Source organism: Larimichthys crocea, chromosome VIII, assembly GCF_000972845.2.
Source record: "Larimichthys crocea isolate SSNF chromosome VIII, L_crocea_2.0, whole genome shotgun sequence".
NCBI classification, from domain to species: Eukaryota; Metazoa; Chordata; class Actinopteri; family Sciaenidae; genus Larimichthys; species Larimichthys crocea.
Genome location: NC_040018.1, coordinates 29,338,129 through 29,357,234, shown reverse-complemented (window position 1 = coordinate 29,357,234; position 19,106 = coordinate 29,338,129). Strand labels below are relative to the sequence as shown.

The following is a 19,106-nucleotide window of genomic DNA, read 5'->3' as shown; positions in this document are numbered from 1 at the left end:
TACAGTGGCAGTGAAATGAAGGTGACTGTCGCGACTGTGCAAAAAAACACTCAACAGGGATGTGCTTTTAAATTAAAACTAATACTAATACTAATGTTAATCATTTCATTATGTTCTGCTGATGCAACCAACAAAACCTCCATGTCATTTGCTTTGCCGTGAGTTGAAAGCTGAGGTGTCAGCTCTGCTCAGTATAAATGTCCCAGGAGCCATTAATAGGATCTGTATTCAGAACAATAGTGGCCCGATTGGGTTTCCATCCAATGAACAGAATGTGGTAGTCTTGGCTTTGAGGAACAGCGTCTATAAAAAAAACTATTCACCGTGTTGTTTTGTTCTTTTTAAGCTTGCTCTCTCGTTGAGAGTTAAACATATTTCACGGGGATGGAAGGAAAAACAGCTTGTCATCATCAAATTACTCAGAATCAGATTCACTGCCAAGTAGCTTTTCACATAAAGGGAATTCGTCTTGGTGTAATTCTTGCATAACAAACATCAGATGAAGATATAAGGAAGATTTAAAAAATCGAGTATTAAAATATATACAATATAAATATATATACAGTGTAAAAAAAGATAAGTGCTGTACAGTTCTGCAGGTATTGCAAGTATTCGGTTTCTATTTTCTATTTCTATGTGGTTTCTATTTTTCGCTGCTGTAATAAGTGAATTTCCCCGTTGTGGGATCAATAAAGTATTATCTTATCTTATCTTATCTTATCTTATTTACCGGGAGATGTTTTAAATGTGCAGGTATTTCACTAAACAAGGAAGCATCACATTCCTGTTTTGCCTTGTGTGTTTTCAGATCAAACAATTTTTATTTGGCGATGCTGCTTTTCATGCTCTTTCTGTGTATGCTGCCCACCATCTTTGCCATTGTAAGATACAGACCATCACGGCACTGTGGACCTTTCAGGCAAGTAAATAAGTAATAATAACAATGATAATAGCAATAGTAATCAGCAGTGAATAGAGTAAGGTCTTTTAGGTGCAGTCTTAGGTAGTGTCCACATTTAGTAGAAGCTCTTTCTGAGTTTGGGTTATGTCCACGTGTTGGAGCTGCAGATAACTCGGGCCAGCCTGCACCTTGAGGCATTGTTTCCTGAACTTCAACGTGTGTTTCAGTGGCCAAGAGAAGATTTATGACATCATCTCTGAGACGGTGGCCAATGATTTCCCGCTGTGGTTCAGTAAAGTGATGAGTTACGTCACCAGCCCTGTCGTAGTGCTGCCAGCACTGCTGCTGCTGTTGTAAGACCGCACACACACACACACACACACACACATACATCTACATCGACATACACATGAAAGTTCTGTCCCTGTGTGTTTCAGCATGCTGATATACTATCTCCAGGCCATTGCCAGGTCGCTTAAATTCACCAACAACCAGCTGAGGATGCAGCTCCAGACTGTGAGTTTCTGATGAATCATTATTTACATTTGGGACTGTGACAAATATTCAAATTCAGTTGAATTTTGGTTAAAGCAATCTGAACACACATTTTTCCACTTGTTTAGGAGCGGACTGAAGACAAGAAGAAAGTCTTCCAGATGGCTGCAGGTATCTCTGGTTCTTTTTAAGGTCTCCTGTGTGTGTGTGTGTGTGTGTGTGTGTGTTACATTATTTCTTATAGACTTGTGACTAGGGATGTAACGATGCATCGTGACACGATAAAAAATCGGTACAAATGCGTGACGACTCGCATCGGTTGAAAGAAAGAATGAATCGCGATTCTTGGTGATGCAAGAGAAGTAGGATATGTTCTTTTCGTCTTTTTCAAAATCAGAAATTGGTTGCGTTATCTTAAAAAAAGTCACTGGTTGGTGATTCATTTGTTCAACGTCAGGCATCAAGTCACGTGACTCACGTCACTACGAAGGTACGGAGCCCAGAGCGAGGGAAGACATGGCAATGGTAGAAAATAGCTTTGAAACAGAGGATGCACCGAGCAGTTTGAAAGCATTTCAGATTCCCTATATACACAAATACAACTGTGAGAAATTGACAAACAAAACCAAAACAGCATGTAAATATTGCAAGAGACTGCAACATGCAGCAGCATATCAGCCTCCACCACAGTGAGGAGCAAAGTAACGTTACGCCACATCATGAGCGAAAACTGCACATCACACCAGTTAACAGCAGTTTACTGTGAGATTGTTTCTAAAGAAAGCAGATATTTGTCATGTGTTTTGTTGTTTAAGATGTAAGTTGCACTTTTTATAAGAGAACACAAACTGTTTGAGACTTTCTGTAAAGAAAGAGTTTTTTCCTACAAATAAAAAGATAATTTTATTTGGTCATAATTTGTCTGTAGCTCATTTTGATTTAAAAAAATCGTGACTCGAATCGAGTCGTGAGTTGAGTGTATCTTTACATCCCTACTTGTGACCCTCACCTTGTGACATTTCACCCAACCTTAGCGAGACTGCAGGCTCCAGAGGCTGCAGCGGACAAAAAGCCAGATCAGCAGGAGAGCGACGTCACAAGCCAGGAGGCCTCCGTCCACACTCCGTCTCCTCGACGTAACGGCAGCGTCACAAACTTCCAGTCTCCCGTTCGTCGTGGAAACAGCATCCGCACCATCACCCAATCAGCATCTAGGGCGGAGCTGAACAGAGGAAGTGTGGCCGGATCTGTCAGGAGTCCAGCAGTGACCATTCTGCCCAAACACAGGCTGGAGCACATTCCTAACAGGTCTCACACACTGATAATTTGGTTTAGCCACTCAGGTTGACTTTAGACAACAGATGATATTGATCATCAATCAATATAGTGAAGATGTAGCCAATGGGAATATCTAATAATACATTTTTTCACATTTTGTATTCTTATTTGTACTATGGACGACAATTGGAGACAGTATTAGGGATGGGAATTGATAAGATTTTTACGATTCCATTATCGATTCTGCTTATCGATTCGATTCTTTATCGATTCTCTTATTGATTCTCATTTGGAAAAAAGGAAGAACAAACAGTTTGATCAGCATCATCTAGAGGAGGTAGTGAACTGGAGCGAGTACTAGTACAGCTGCAGCCTCTGAGCCAGCCAGACTCTCGTGTTCCCTCCCGACGCTGTTATCTCCACTTTGCAATGATTGCAAGCCGCTCTGTTGCCGTCTGTTTTGGTAAAATGCAGCCAAACTTTGGAGCGTTTGAACCGAGTGGGTGCCATTGTTTACCACTGATTGCACCGCACGTGCCAAACTTGCGTAAGTTACGAGGCGTAATTTGTCGTGCTTGCTGGAATCGAGTGTGCGTAACTTCTTGCGGAAGTTACGTGACGTTATACGTGCTTTCTGGAATAAGAGAATCGTTAGATAAACTGCCAAACGATTGAAACACACGGAACTAGTTCTCAACAAGAACCGGTTCTTGATTCCCATCCCTAGACAGTATACAGTTCTAGCTTCTCTGACCAATACTGCATTGTGATTTAAAAAGTTGTAACTTTCTTTGAATTTAACTCCAGGCTAGTAATCATAGTCTACACATTATTAAAGAAGATACATTTGCACATAAAGACACAGACATGATACAGATAAAATTCACTGAAAAATTAATATAAGATTTTATACTTTTTGTTAACTCACAATCAGTTGGTAGAAAACTTTAATTTTTTTCCCCTTTTATGTTCAATCAGTTAATAAAATGAATTCTCCCCCAGTGCTCCGACCACACGGTTCGGGACAGCATAGCTGACTAAGGGAGATAATATTGGCTAACAGCAGCTGACGTTACGTTTTGCAGCAGTTTACTTAAACTCTGTAAATCACAGAGAGGACATCAAACATTTTCTCCATAAAATATGATCCAGTTTCACCAAAATCAAACAGATGGTGGTGTCGTGAAGCGTCACAAACTTCTTGCGGGTGACCATGGCGAAGTTACATAGTGCGAGACGAACAGACGTACGAATGACAGAGACACCGTTCACCCGATTACAAGTCAGTGTAGCATCAACAGGATTTAAACTCTGGTAGTTTATGGTGGAAGAGTGACACGATGGAGCTTTAGGACACTATTAACTTAAATGAGCTTCAGATGACTACATTCACTCACGACAGCTGTTACTGTAGCCACCTAAATTACACCTTTAATAACTTTGTTAATAATTTAAAGTTAAAAGTAAAATAAAGTCCAAGTTCTAATAAAAAGTGTGGCTTCTACAATTACAATTACAATTACAAAAAATTGCTATTTTTGTATACGTAAAAGCGATCAATCTTTGAGCCATAATTTCTACTTTTACTTCATCATTCACCATGGCTTTCCCTGGGGAGTTTTCTCAATGCTGTCTCAGTTTCTTTTCCATCCTGACAAGAATAATATTCAGTGGGAAGAACTCAATCTTTGTAAGTTGTGGGATTTTCTTTTTGGCATGAAAACCATCTAATTCAGGGGTCCCCAAACCTTTTTCAGTGCGGGCCACATCAACTTGCCTTTCAGTGATGGGGGGCCGGGGTCAGTCTATAACCGGAAATGATATCAGTCCCACCAGGATTTCGTGGCCTTTTTTGAAATAGTTGTGGCCTAAAATCCCTGATGTTGCATGAGGTTTTCAAAAAAATTGCGGTGAAAGTTGCGGTGCTTTTTACATTTTTGTTGCGATTTTGTTGCGGTAGGAAATGAAAGTTGCGATAAGTTGCGATTTGACAGTCGCGGAGAGGGCGCAGCGAGCGCCCCGGGAAAGTCCACGGCCCCGGGAAGTGGCGAGGTCCAGGCAGGAGGGCGCTGTAAAGCTCGCGGCCGGAGCCATGAGGCACCTTCACCCCCGAGCCTTTCTAAGCCGACCCAGAGCCGGTCATGGAGGCCAGCCAGTGCTGGAGAGAGGTCCCACGAGGGGATCCTCCCGCACCGTGCGGCCGCCCCTGACCCGCCGAGTTGATCCCCCGGGCAGACTGCGCGGAAGTTGATCACGAGCAAAGTCACGTCGGAATATACGATTGTGTGAGGGGATGAAAATTAGCTAGTTAAGTGGGCCATTCCAATTGTTTAGGCGGGTCGGATGTGGCCCGTGGGCCGTAGTTTGGAGACCCCTGAACTAATTCAAACCTGCTGAATGACGGACCATACCATATTTTGCATGCTAAAACCATTTTTTTGCACAAAGTAGGCATCAGTGACATCACTGATGAACAATATACAAATAATCGATCATACCAAAATTTGAGGTGTTCAAGCTTCAATGAAATCATTGTTTTTCATTCATTTCCAACTGTTCAGACCTGTTTAATTATCCATCACAGTGAACATCATGTAATTATGAGATCATGTGGCAATGCAACAGCCTTATGCAGTGATAACAAACCAACAATCATATTTCATACAGATGATTTAAGCTGATTCTGATGTGGCGTCTTGTCTCATAACAGGCCTCCACCATTTCTGGGTGGACCTGGTGGTACCTGCAGGTCCAAGTCCTACCACCACATGGCGTACAATCCTCCAGCTCGCTATCCTGACAACATCCACTCTGACCCCCTGTGCAGGAAGACCGTACGCTCCATACATCCCGTCGAGGCTGCCGGGATCATCACTGCACAGAGTTATGGAGGGCGACGAGGTCACACCACCCGCTATGTGATTGTCAATGAGCACGAACCCAGGAAGAAGCTGCTGCGCTCGGCTACACGGATCCCACGGCATTACCTCATGGAGGAGTCTGCAGAGATCCTGGAGCTGTACCCACGCAACATCAAACGCTACGCACCCCGCAACACTCACCACCAACCACATCCTCACCGGTCCCACCCATCGCAGCAGCATCTGAGTGAAGAGGAAGAAGAGGAGGAGGAAGGAAAGGGCAGGAGAAGGGTGTCTTTGGGGAAGGCTCATCGGCCCCGTTCCCTCTCAGACCTCCACCAGCCGGCACACTTCTACATTGGTGAGCGTGCAGAGAGCCACGTGTCCATGGCCAAAGACAGCCGCACTGCTCAGAGAAGATATGGAGTGCAAGAAGAGGATGAAGAAGAGGACGGTGAAGGAGAAATGGACTGGGGAGATTTGGAATCACATTCCCGGTTCCAGGCCAACGTGAGAGGAGCGGACCCTCTTCTCGTGCGAACCAGGCGTCACATCCATTCCCCAGGAAGACACTTTCAGTCTCCAGCCAGGACGAGGCCCATGGAGTCTCATGTAAAACCCAAGACGAGACCAAAGCTGGAGACCCCTCTGACTGAGTCCGACTCGGCCTCGTTGGCCTCCAGCAGCGACCAACAGAACAGCAGCACTGATCAGTACATTCAGGTCATCCACAACAAAGAGCGCTATCTCAAGTCTGAGGCCAGGCAGGGAAAGCTGGCCAAGAAGAAGTCCAAGACTGGCTTTGATCTAAATCAATCCGAGTCAAATGACCTGGTCTCCTCCAATGTATGACATCTTTGCTAAAATGATATATTCAGTACAAATGTTTCTCAAAACATCAAACTATATATACCCAGGGGTTAATACTCTACATTAAAAGCACATATTATATCATATCATATCATTCTGTCATTATAAATATAAGTTATTTCTCCTTTGTGTGCAGTCTTGTGTCATTTTGAAACAGCAATGTCAGCTAATGTGTATAAAATAAAACTACACTGATGCTATAATGTCACTTCAGTCATTAAAACATGAATACAGCTCACATAATTACAAGACGAGCAGTCACAATAAAAACAGCTGAACATCTCACAGTGACAAGACGGGTAAAAAAAAAACTAGCGGCAAAAAACTTTTTTTTCTCAACTTTTTTTGTGTGACAGCGGTCGCGGAGGACAAACACGACGGGAGGGAGACGAGAGACATTATTTATTACATTATTGCATTATTTTGGGTGATAAATTAATTAAATGGTAAGTTTTATTTATTTAGCAAATCTTTACACTGCATGCACTGACCAAAGTGCTTTACAATGTCTAAAATAAAATATAATAGCATTTATAAATATAAAATAATAACAGCAATAATAATTAATTAATAAAACCAATTAATAAAATGTATGGGAGCCGTTTTGGAGCCGAAAGAACCGGCTCTCCAAAAAAGAGCCGAACTTCCCATCACTAGTCACATCTGGACTGAAGTGAGCAACACTACAATTCCCAGCCTGCTTTGCTGCAACAAGCCAGGACTCCGTGCGCATGTGCGTAAAACCCAACCAGAGTACAAGAAGGAGTGGGGGCGCTTCGGCCTTCAAAATAAAATACGTGGAAATTGACTCTTAATTAAATCTCACGCTGCACACACACCAACAGTTACACTCTTAATTAAAACAGCAGCTGCTGTTGAAAAGACACCGAACGTGCTCTTACAGCACGTCGTACGTTCTTACAGACGCTCGAGCTTGTGAAGATGTATTTTCTTTTGAAAGCCATAACCGGAAGTGTGTGGTTTTTTTTTCGGGATGATTTGACACCTCCGTGATTTCAGGAAATTCATTCAGCTGCGTTTTTTAAATTTTAACGTTTTTTATTTTTAACGGACACGGTTTGACGGTTTGACGGTTGACGGTGATTTAACGCAGCTCACACGTGTCCGTACGCGCGAGCTCGCTGCTGGTTGGTTAACGATGCGGCACGCGCCATTCATTCCAGCTAACGCTGTAGCTTTGTAGTGGCGGCTCGCGCGCTCACCTGAGCAGGTTCGGTAGATAACGAGCCGGGTCGGTGTCGGTGTCGGTACCGGTAGCTGCTTAGCTTCTTTTTTTAAACTGTGTCGTGTGTCAGACACGACTTCGCCGCCGTGACGTCAGCTGCTCCGTTACAAAGGTAACGTCCGTTACTGTCCGTGAGTGTGATGGAGTATGAAGACAAGGCGAAGGCTGTGGGGGAATGTCTGCAGAGCTACAGGAGGGACGAGTCCGGCTGGAAGGTCTGCAAGAAGTCGGTAAGTAAATTATTATTATTAATTTATTATTATTATTGTCTCATTCAGAACAAGTGAATGAAACGCTGATGGGAAGTTCGGCTCTTTTTGGAGAGTCGGTTCTTTTAGCTCTGCTTATTATAAGGATCCGGCTCTTTCGGCTCCCAAACGACTCCTCACATTTTATTAGTTGGTTTTATTAATTATTATTATTGCTGTTGTTATATAATTTTATATTTTAAATGTTATTTTATTTTATTTTTGGCACTTTGGTCAGTGCATGCTGTGTAAAAATGTGCTATATAAATAAAACTTTTTAATTAACTATTTAATTAATTTACCAAAATACAGTGGTTCCTCGTTAATCACGGGGATACGTTCAAAAATAACCCGCAATAAACGAAATCCGCGAAGTAAGTTTACAATTATTATACATGTTTTAAGGCCGTAAAACCCCTAACCACACACTTTTATACACCTTTTTACACACATTTTGTACAGTACTCCCTTAGTTAATCAGGACGCAGAACACAATGCGCGTTCATACTGTACAGTACGCTGTAAGAAAAAAAGCATGCAAAATTACACTAAAAAAATCTGCGAAACAGCGAGTCCGCGAAAAGTGAACCGCGTTATAGCGAGGGACGACTGTAATGCCAAACTGCCTAAAATAAATGAATTACTAATGTAAAATACATACGTGACATCAAATGTTTATCCTTTATATGTATAAAAATAAAGACCTAATTAGACAAACTTTTAACTATTTTAAACACAAGTGTCACTTGAGCACCGTTTGTCGTTTTCTCTCGGTCTCTCGTCTCCCTCCTGTCGTGTCTGTCATCCCTGCCGTGGATGCTTCTATACATCTTGACCAATTACCTGCAGCTTTCACACAAAAAAAGTGGAGAAAAAAAAAGTTTTTTCCGCTAGTTTTTTTTCCTCCACTTTTTTAATTGAAAGCCGAACGTGATTGGTCAAGATATGTGAGAACAGGCATGGCATGAGGGAGAGTGTCAGGGGTAGGAGACAGAAAACGGCTCCCAACGAGGAGCCGGCTCTTAGAACCGGATCGTTCGCGACCGACACATCACTAGAAAGGAGGCAGCTGACCTGACCTTAAGATTATTTTTTTGGCCTTTTATTGATAGTACAGCTGAAGATAGGACAGGAAGCAGGGGGCAGAGAGAGGGGGAGTGACACGCAGTAAATTAGCCGTCCGATGCGGGATTCGAACCGGGGCCAGCTGCAGCAAGGACTATAGCCTCCACACACGGGGCGGCCGCTTAACCCACTACGTTACCAACCGCCCCGAGCTGAGAACTTCTAACGGAGCTACGACAGTCAACCACAGGTGCTCAGTGATGGGTGACTGTCAGCTTGGTGCATCATCTGATTGTGAATCAAGAATCACGTTATTGGCCAGGTGTGTGTTCACACACACGAGGAATTTGACTCCGGTTCACTGTGCTCTCAGTTGTAGATACAGGTATAGACGTAAGTACAGTTAAAAGACAAAGGACGTGACAGGTAGGTGCAAACATAAACATAAAACTATATACATATTTAAAAGATAGGCCTATATGATATGTGTTTCTATATATAAACAGTAACATTTGTGCACTGGGTTCATCTGATTCAATTGCATTGTCCTGTTTTAACCTGTTTTTAATGTTGTATTCTTGTAATTTGATACTTTTCTGGTTCTTTTTGTTTGTTTCTCTTATTTGCTGTCTACTTTTATTTATTGTAAGGGGTCCTTGGGTGACAGAAAGGCGCCTTTGAAATAAAATTTCACCTGTGCTGCTGAAGTAGAAAAAAACATAATTAATGGCTTATTATTTAAAGTATGCAACGTGTCAGAGGGAGCAGCACCACTGTTTGCAGAAAGGTTACTGCGGCTCACTGTAAATGTGCTCTCTCCTTTTGGCAGAATGACGTGGTCGTGTCTTGGCGTCCCTCATCCGAGTTCCCTGGGAATGTGTAAGGAAAAAAAAAAGCTTCTCTTTCTCATCTAGTTTTCTGTTGACGGTTGTAAGGCCGGAGGGTGCTGAAATCTGCAGAGAGCAAACAGAAGTCTTGTTTGTACGTAGTAGTGTAAGGGTAAACACAAGGATCAGTCACTCAGGGCTTATGTCTACAACTATGACATGTTTAGAGTGCTACCTGTTCTACATGGTAACATGAACGGAGACTGAGCAGATTAGGCCACGAAATGTAGAGTTAGACTTTGAATTAATGCTTCAACATCAGAAATAAAGTTGCAGGGGTTAAATCATTAGTCTGTCAGACCTCAGTAATCTACTCTCCTGACTGTTCTGTCATCTGACTTCTTCTGCAGTTATAAGGGGGAGGGTATCGTCAGTGGCAGCCCGGAGAAAGTGTGGGAGTGTCTGAAACCCGTCCCCAACGGACTCCGAGTCAAGTGGGACAACAACGTGAAAAAGTTTGAGCTTGTGGAACAAATCACAGAGGTGTGTTCGATCAGTTGTGACCAGTCTATATTAGTTACCACAGTCACTTCATACAGTTACCAGGTTTCTTTTGATTTCCATCAAAGTTCTTTTTAAAGCTGCGCTGGATGTCAACCTGTTGTGTGACTTTGAATCCCAGAAATCTGTCAATAAACTGGTGTAAAGCTCTGGAGAGCAGTGGGGTTGTCAAACCATGAGGTATCCAAAGACACTAATTGAAGATGATTCATAGAGTTTATATCTTGATGTTTTGTTTTTGTCGTTTTGTTTTTTGCCATTTCTGAAATCCACATAATTAAAAATAAAAAATCTTTCCTGGTGCAGCTTTAAAAGGATAAACATGATATTAGGTTTGAAATCCATTGTTTGCTTTGTTCGACCAGTCTTTGAGTACATTCCCTTGTCTCCCATTCAGGACATCTCTATCTGCCGAACAGTCACGCCCTCAGCAGCTATGGGTATCATAGCTCCACGAGACTTTGTAGATGTTATTTTAGTTAAGCAATATGAAGACGGCACCATTTCATCAAATGGTGCGTAATGACCCGTTCTTGTTTGTTTTGTGCTTTCGAAGATTTATCGTGTTATGGAGTCATTTGAGTGAAAGGCTGCTTGAGATCTGTGCTGAGGATGCACTACGGGTCTGACCAGACTAAATAGATTAAACGTCACACATTAATAGTTTTTTAAAATCATATTTCTCCACCACCTACATTTCCTAAGACGTCACTTTAAACTCTAAAATCAGTCTAAATAGTCCAATCTAATCTTTGCAGTTGTTTAGATGCCATGGCAACACAAACACACATACAATGAATGACTTTTTAGTTTTATCAAATTAGTCCCAGAGTTAAGAGTTTAGTTCTTGGGATCATTTTGCTTCAGAGCATCTGTCCTGAACAACTGCTACAAAGTTATAAGATGACAAAATGTCAGTACTCCAATGTGCACAACAAATTTGCAAGACAGAAAAAAAACATCTTCATCTTCTGTGACTTGCTTACATAATGTCTATAAAACCCCTAACACAGGCATGTAGTGTGTCCTCAGTGTCACTTCATATGACCTCCCAGTTAAATATCCTGTGCTTGAACTTTACAGTCATTTGAAATTCTAATTTCTTTAGGAAACAAACTCAGAGAAAACTTTCAAGTTTGTTACCTAATGTCGGTTGTAAACATGTCGCATTCACATTTAGTATTTTAGCTGATGCTTAAGTGACTTAAACTATCAAGGTACAGTGTGACAAGGACGCGTTAGTGTAAGTACTGTGACAGTTGTAGAGGGGATAGATTTAGCATGTCCAGTTGTTGGTAGTGTAGGAGAGCAGGTCCTCTCTGAAGAGCTGGAGGTTTATAAAGGGACGCCCCTGCTCTGGTAGGAAGTTGTAGGACGTTCCACCAACGGGGAACAACAGACAAGAAAATTTACAGATCTACCTCCTGCTAGGAAAGTTTTTTTAGATGATCTGGATAATATGAATCATGACTGCTCGTGTTTGGCCAAAACGATGGACATTAACATACAGTACATCTGAATTTACCTTTTTAAAATGTGTGTTTGAGTCAGCAGGTTTTCAGGTGAAGGTTTCCACCTTCAACCAGCCTGCATACAGCAGAGCACACACTGTAGTGAGGGTTGGATGATATAATTCACAGCCAGGAGCCAGGAGAGCGTTGTCTTAGCTCAGCTATAGCTTCACAGTTAATGGACAGAGATACAGCCCTGTCACAACATCGGTATAATGTCGACAAACTTTCTTGTGTCATGTCAAACAGCCACCAACGTGACTCACGCAAGCTGTCCTCCTCAGTCCGGCTTTGTGAGAGGATTCAACCATCCATGTGGCTGCATCTGTGTCCCCATCTCAGGGCGAGTACCCCAACACACAAACAAGGATATGCTCGCCAGAGTCCGTCTCTACTGCTCTTGTCTTTTTGGTCTCACAGTTTCTCTTGTTGTGTTCATCTTCCAGAGAGCCCAACAAAACCCAGGTGTTCAGCTTCTTCCAGACCGACCTGGGAGGCCTCCTCCCGCGCTCCGTGGTCGACTCGTTCTTCCCGTCCAGCATGTCCGAGTTCTACGGCAACCTGGCCAAGGCTGTCAAATCTCTCAAGGACTTTTGACACCTACCGACCGGTCAGGCCAGACGTTCATTGTCTCAGACACATCTGATCCACAAGTTTTGACCTTATATTCCTGCGTCGCTGCAGGAGGAGTCCAGTAAATCTTCAATCTCCACTTTGAAAAGTCCCACAGTAATAATGAGGGGTTCGAAAACCTGCATCCTAATCTCCAGTCTCTTTACATTCCCATCGGAAAGATGAATTCACTTCCTCCATTAGAAAGATTGAAAATAGATGTAAAATCTATATTTGTAGAATCTCTTTTACTTTTTAACTCGAATGATGAGACACCACACGCTTCCTCTCCTAACAGCATACTTCAGTGTGTACAGTAAACATGCATGTTGCATGGACATAATTTACCCTATGCTGGTATCAGATTACCTGTTTGGAATACTGTCTCATACCTCATATTTATTTGTGTGTGTGTTGTACTTGATGCCATAGTTTTGCTCATGTCCGCTCACCTGTACACCATGAATATCTGTCTCTTTTATCAGCTCCTCTGAAGCACAGGTGGATGGCAGAGGTGGCCTTTTTTTTTTTTTTTAAAGAACGCCTTTTAAATCCGAGCAGAAAAGTCTGATTCTGAACGGACATTTCCCTTTTTTCTTTTTCTCCAGGACGGTCTCTGAAACTCTTTGTGCAGTGTTAAGATCAGAACCGGCCGCCTGCAGTTTGTCTCACAGGTTCATTGTCTCGGTCGACTTGACAGGGACAGGCAACTGGACGCCTCTGGCATTTTTCAATTCATTTCATCAGTGGGGGTCGTATGTTTCCGCAACGGGAGCCCGCAATGCAGGCGTTGCCACAAAAAAAACAGCGCCGGGAGAGAAGTTGAGCCAGATTCAACTTTTGGGAAAAAATGACATGAGGAAGTTTAATTTAATTTGATTTGATTGAGAGAGAGAGCGAGCGAGCTTCGGTAAAGACACATAACAATAACAGAGAGGTAACACTGCAGGTTATCACGTGCAGTGACCTCAGCCTTCATCAGTAGTTGAAAATGTAAAAGTTACTATCGTAGCGTTCTCTCCCTTTCTCAATGTGATCCTGCTCCAATACATAATTGAGCAATGTATGGAGTCAAAACTCAACATGCAAAATTAACCTGATGAAGTTAGAGTGTCACTTTACTGTCCATCAGGAAACTTGTTGAGGCGGAGCAGCCGGAGGACAACCAGAAAACATTTTCTCCATAAAATATGATCCAGTTTCACCAGAATCAGTCAAATAGTTGGTGCTGTGTGACTTAGTGTCATAAAACGTACTTCTTGCCAGAATCCAAAGTTATGATTTAAAATAAAATGATTTTATGGTAGAAAAGTTGGACTTTAAGTGCATCTTGATTGTAGGGAAAAAAATGTAACATTCATTTAAGAAAAAAAGTAGAATGAATGTGATTTCATCATCATTTAATCTGATCAAGTGAGCAGGAAACAAGAAAATAAAGCAGGACATGGTTAATGAACCCCTCCACCCTCTCAGCGCTGTACAGTTCTTATTATTGATCACTGGTTATTCTGTCTTGAGGCTAATGAGGCAATCAACTGTGTGTTATGTTTGCGTCCCAGTATTTATCCAGTTAGCCCAGTTTCTCTGAAGGCGACCCTGCAGTCTACATGTCGTCTTCAGTGATATGGAGTAGGGCTGCCACGATTAGTCGATTAGTCACAATTATGTCGACGAACAAAAACGGCGACAACTAATTTAGTCGTCGACGCATCGTTTAGTTTTTTTTTACTTTGCTTTTCTCTCGAAACTGCGGCTGCAGCTTCCACTGCTGCGTCTGCATTTCTGTCACACACACACACACACACACACACCTACGCACATGCGCAGTAGTGGTAATCGGCGTCAGGCCTGACTGTACCGTAAATGACACCATAACACAGACTCTCCAGGAATTCGCGATGTTGCGATTTGCAACTTCAACGCAACTTCGCGATTTTTCCGCAACTTCCGCGCAGTCTGCCCGGGGAATTCAACTCAGCGGGTCAGGGACGGTCGCACGGTGCGGGAGGATCCCCTCGTGGGACCTCTCCCCGACGCTGGCTGGCCCCCGCTGGGCGTTTTCCTCCGCGGCGGCTCTGGGTCGGCATGGAAAGACCCTGGGGCGAAGGTGGCTCACGGCTCCGTCCGCGAGCTTTACAGCGCCCGCCCGACCTTCCCTCTCCGGGACAGTCAATTTACGCATGATCCGATTAGTCGACTAATCGAAAAAATAATCGGTGATTAGTCGACTATCAAAATAATCGTTTGTGGCAGCTCTAATATGGAGGAAAGGAAATGGGGAAATGTCCTTGTGGAAATGGCCATTGAGTATTTCCACGTAACCAGATTTACGAAGTTTAATGACTACGTAACACTTTAAAACACTTCTTCAGTCGTGTCTCTCTCGGCTCTGTACCTGCACACTAAAGTCAGAGCTTATGATCTAAAATCCTGTCTGTATTTAATGTTAACAATATAAAAGTTGGTACTGTATTATATTTACATACATGTTCTAATATACAACTGCCAGAATCTAAACCTTACATATGTACTGTACTTCTTTTAATCTTCGCACACTGAGGCTCACTTTAGACACTAGGACGATGCTACATTCGTTCCGAAATCCCTCCACATGGACTGAATGAACGAACGTCCTGAACTGTTGCCATAACGCATTTTGTCCACCGCCTTCATCTGTATGATAAACCACACATCATGTTTTCAGGAGCGTCAGGATTCCTTTTAAATATTGACTTGTTTTTACCGGCAACACGTTTTTACCTCACAGTGCAGCCAGTCATATTAATGAAAGACATTTCCAAGTCATAAGAACTTAAAAAGTTACTGTGCGTGTGTTTTTGTTTTTATTTTTTATGTGACATTGTCTCAGCGTGTATACAGGAAGCTGCTAAAGTAGAAGGAACACAATCCCAACCACAAGTAAACCAACACTGACCACCTTTCAGCCTCCATCTCTACCCGGTATTAACATGTGTTCTGTATCTAGGTCCCGCCTTCATTCACTCTGTGCTCCAATAAGATTTGAGCAGGCTTAGTTAGAAGACTGCGGCTTCAACCTGAGATCAGAATGAGCCTCGATCCACATTCATGACACTTAACATTGTGAATATCTCGTACTGTAGTCCTTGCTGCATATTAGCTGTAACCCAGAATCTACTACTAACTATATAACTCAATATAACTCTACTCTTTCTTTATGTCAGCAGGATTATCAGTGAATAATGTTATCTAGATAAATACATTCACATGCAATCACCTGATCCAGTTCTAGGAGATACAGATCACATCTTAATACTAGATGGAAGCTCCTGCTGGGAGATCTCTGTGGTGACTTCTCTCTTTAAACCCGTTTAGAGCTCTTCAGCACCACAGGACCCCATGTCTGTAAACTGTCAGTGTTCATTACTGGGAGAACCTAGTTTTGACATGCCGTGAACACATTTAAAATGGAGCAGCATGCCATTCTGTGATTTTCTGACCTCACTATACTTACTGACCAACAAACATCTCGCTGTATCCACACCGATGAGGTGGCCAAAGAGCATGTGAACTATGACAGAACCAGTCCTGGGGAGAAACCCTTTAAGTATTTGTGTCTGATGGAGAACCATTGAGACCAAATACCCAGAGTCGAGTTTGTGTTCTGTGATGATGATTCCAGTATGACCCAAAGTCTCCTCATGTGTGTTGTTCTGATAACCTGTGGTCCAGCAGCCAGTTCTGGGTGATTGCTTGAGCACTACAGAAGAATATATGTCAAATGAATTCATGTCAAATGTTTATGATTTACTCCTCTGACTGAGAACGTTTACACGTCTACACATGAAACTGTTTGATCTCGTACTGTTCTGCACCCGGTTAGTTTTGTATTTCACCAGCATTAAAATGATTAATAAGAACATCTCGCTGTCCACCACGTGTCTTCTTCCACAGCAGCATGTTACAGACCCTTTCCAAAAAATTAGAAATATCATAGAAAAGTTTACTTATTTCCATAATTCAATTAAAAAGGTTAAACTTTCATAGATTATAGATTCAGGGCCCACAATTCAAACGATTTCAAGTATTTATTTGTTTATTTTTACATATTTTGGGCTTCCAGCTCAAAAAATCCATGAAAACAGGAATTCAAAAAATTAGAATACTGTGAAGAAGTCACCATTTACTTCTCAGTTTCTGCTGGAAAAAAAAGAAAGAAATTAGGATCACATCAAACCAGTCAAAATATGGTACTTTCTAAACGATATGTCAATGTTCGATACTTGGTTGGGAACTTGGTTGATTTCTTCACAGTATTCAAATTTTTTGAATTCCTGTTTTCGTGGGTTTTTTGAGCTGGAAGCCCAAATTATGTAAAAATAAACAAATAAATACTTGAAATTGTTCGAAGTGTGGGCCCTGAATCTATAATCTATGAAAGTTTGACCCTTTTAATGGAATTGTGGAAATAAGTAAACTTTTCTATGATATTCTAATTTTTTGGAAAGGGTCTGTATGTTCTCACACCTCAAACTGTTTTAAAAAAGCAGCCGATAGAATAAAGATCAGTCAGACTTCAGTCAGGTTTGAATAGTTTTATACAAATTCTTCTTGCATTCTTACAGCAGGTGTAAAGTGACTCTGCCATCTGTTTTGGAAACTGATATTTTCGAAGCATACTGTAATAGAAAATAGTTCTTTTGTGGTTGCATACAAAGACTTGAGTGAACAATGGGACACTTTGAGCACAGAAAGATTGAACACTCGCCGTCTCATCTCCTGATTTACACTGTTGTTTGTGCTTTTCTTTATAATCAATGCGTAAACACATTTAATGAGCATTTTATTTATCTTTCTCTTTCTTTAAAATCTTTCTCTGCTCTCAGTGTGTCTCACTGCTCGCTCAGGATTCAGACACAAACTCTGTAACAGTCGAGTAAACTCTGTGAAATGGCAGGAGGGTTAAACTCAGCCAAAGTGCATTACACTGTTTGATCTCTGACTCCACAGACATACAGTACCACTGCTAAGAAAAATAGACGTTTACTCTGATATATAGAATTCTCTTCTTTTACATGTGAATCCATTCGTGTTTCGTACCATTAGAGCAGACTGTTGACTTCAGACTGTGGAATCCAGCACCACAGACTTGTTTCTGGGTTGCACTGGTCTGTGCCGGGTGTCTCTCTGAACTGAACCAGACTTTAAGACTGAATTGTAAGGCAGCAGGGGTGGGTGGCGGGGTTGGCGGTGGGTAATCTGAGACCACCTGCCTCACATTAGCTGAAATCAGTCTTTCATGAAATGTTAAGTGGCTCACATGACCTGATTTGTGGCTTCCTGTTTGGACCTGTAGGGAGATGGATCAGATAAAAACTGCTTGGTTCTCATCACTACTACAGTATGAAAGAAGGTTTGAAGCACGCTCTGGTTTTCAAGACTATTTATGAATACGTTTGTCCCAAAACTGCTGAAAAATAGTGTTTTACTGCTGGCTCTAGTTTTAGCTGACGTGAACACATTACAGCATGTATTTTAGGAGAATAATCAGCAGGTCTGTCTAAAGATAGTGAACATAAGCAAAGAACAACCTGTTCCTTTAACTGTGGACGGGGGGGGGGACTGCTGTTGCACAATTTGGTTGTTGAATCAAGTCATATATGTTAAAGGTCCACTGTGTAGAATTTAGTTGCATCTAGTGGTGTAATTGCTGCATTGCAATCTCCTCACGTCACCCTTGCCTAGCTAATGTAAAGGAAAAACAACACTTGAAAGGCCTTGTCAGCAGGGTCGGACTGGAAACAAAATTCAGCCCTGGCATTTTTCCTCTGGACCGGCCCACCATTGGACCGATGAACCCGCCCCCAAAACAACACGCACTCAAACATTCTCCCACCCAGTCCATACTGAACCCCCAAATACCCCATAAATAATAATGAAGATCATATTGTACACGTCTACACCTCATTAAACTTTGGAAACAGTCTACTTACAGCACTGATTTGAGCTACAGAGCAGACAATTAACTTCGAACATATATGGGTGGTGTTTAACTCGGTAGCTCCATATGTGAAGGCTCGCTGCGGAGGCCCAGGTTCGACTCCCGACCTGTGCGGCCCCTTTCCTGCATCTTAACCCGGATAACTCCTCTTTTTAGAACCTCTGTCGTCCATAATTTTTGTAATTAATATCCGTGCAACATACAGTATGAAGTTTATCTATAGACTGTATATGAGTCTATCCCTGTTTCGGTTTCACATAAACCTAGCGGCTGCATGGACGCATCCATTTGAGGGGGCAGGGGAAGGTGAATTGTAAGGCAGCAGGGGGGGGGGGGGGGGTGGGCGGTGGTTAATCTGAGACCACCTGCCTCACATTAGCTAAAATCAGTCTTTCATGAAATGTTAAGTGGCTCACATGACCTGATTTGTGGCTTCCTGTTTGGACGTAGGAGATGGGATCAGATAAAAACTGCTTGGTTCTCATCACTACTACAGTATGAAAGAAGGTTTAACACGCTCTGGTTTTCAAGACTATTATGAATACTTTTGTCCCAAAACTGGCTGAAAAATAGTGTTTACTGCTGGCTCTAGTTTTAGCTGACTGAACATATTACAGCATGTTATTTAGGAGAAAAATCAGCAGGTCGTCT

The 19,106-nt window shown here is 42.2% G+C and overlaps 2 protein-coding genes across 3 annotated transcripts in view; both read left to right on the top strand.

Annotated features, from left to right (window-relative positions):
* Window positions 1–6,613, top strand: part of tmc3 (transmembrane channel like 3) — a 54,869-nt gene extending 48,256 nt beyond the window's left edge. For both annotated transcript variants that reach the window (XM_027281311.1, XM_027281312.1), the window contains exons 17-22: window positions 809–919; window positions 1,129–1,254; window positions 1,339–1,417; window positions 1,525–1,567; window positions 2,431–2,704; window positions 5,385–6,613. In XM_027281311.1, the coding sequence (XP_027137112.1) occupies window positions 809–919; window positions 1,129–1,254; window positions 1,339–1,417; window positions 1,525–1,567; window positions 2,431–2,704; window positions 5,385–6,387 (1,636 nt within the window). In that variant the 3' untranslated portion in view covers window positions 6,388–6,613. The remainder of the gene's footprint in view (window positions 1–808; window positions 920–1,128; window positions 1,255–1,338; window positions 1,418–1,524; window positions 1,568–2,430; window positions 2,705–5,384) is intronic.
* A 663-nt stretch (window positions 6,614–7,276) lies between these two features.
* stard5 (StAR related lipid transfer domain containing 5) lies at window positions 7,277–13,937 on the top strand. Its single transcript, XM_010749201.3, has 6 exons — window positions 7,277–7,881; window positions 9,794–9,843; window positions 10,202–10,334; window positions 10,750–10,867; window positions 12,113–12,206; window positions 12,310–13,937. The coding sequence occupies exons 1-6, from the start codon at window positions 7,792–7,794 to the stop codon at window positions 12,458–12,460; spliced, it is 636 nt and encodes a 211-aa protein (XP_010747503.1). The 5' UTR covers window positions 7,277–7,791; the 3' UTR covers window positions 12,461–13,937.
* The last annotated feature ends 5,169 nt before the right edge of the window (window positions 13,938–19,106 follow it).

What these genes read in the sequence shown, in the direction of transcription:
- stard5 (XM_010749201.3), top strand. Translation starts at nt 7,792, where the DNA reads ATGGAGTATGAAGACAAGGCGAAGGCTGTGGGGGAATGTCTGCAGAGC. An exon ending in TTGTGGAACAAATCACAGAG is followed by an intron (nt 10,335 to 10,749) that starts GTGTGTTCGATC and finishes TCTCCCATTCAG; the next exon opens with GACATCTCTATCTGCCGAAC. An exon ending in CGGCACCATTTCATCAAATG is followed by an intron (nt 10,868 to 12,112) that starts GTGCGTAATGAC and finishes CATGTCAAACAG; the next exon opens with CCACCAACGTGACTCACGCA.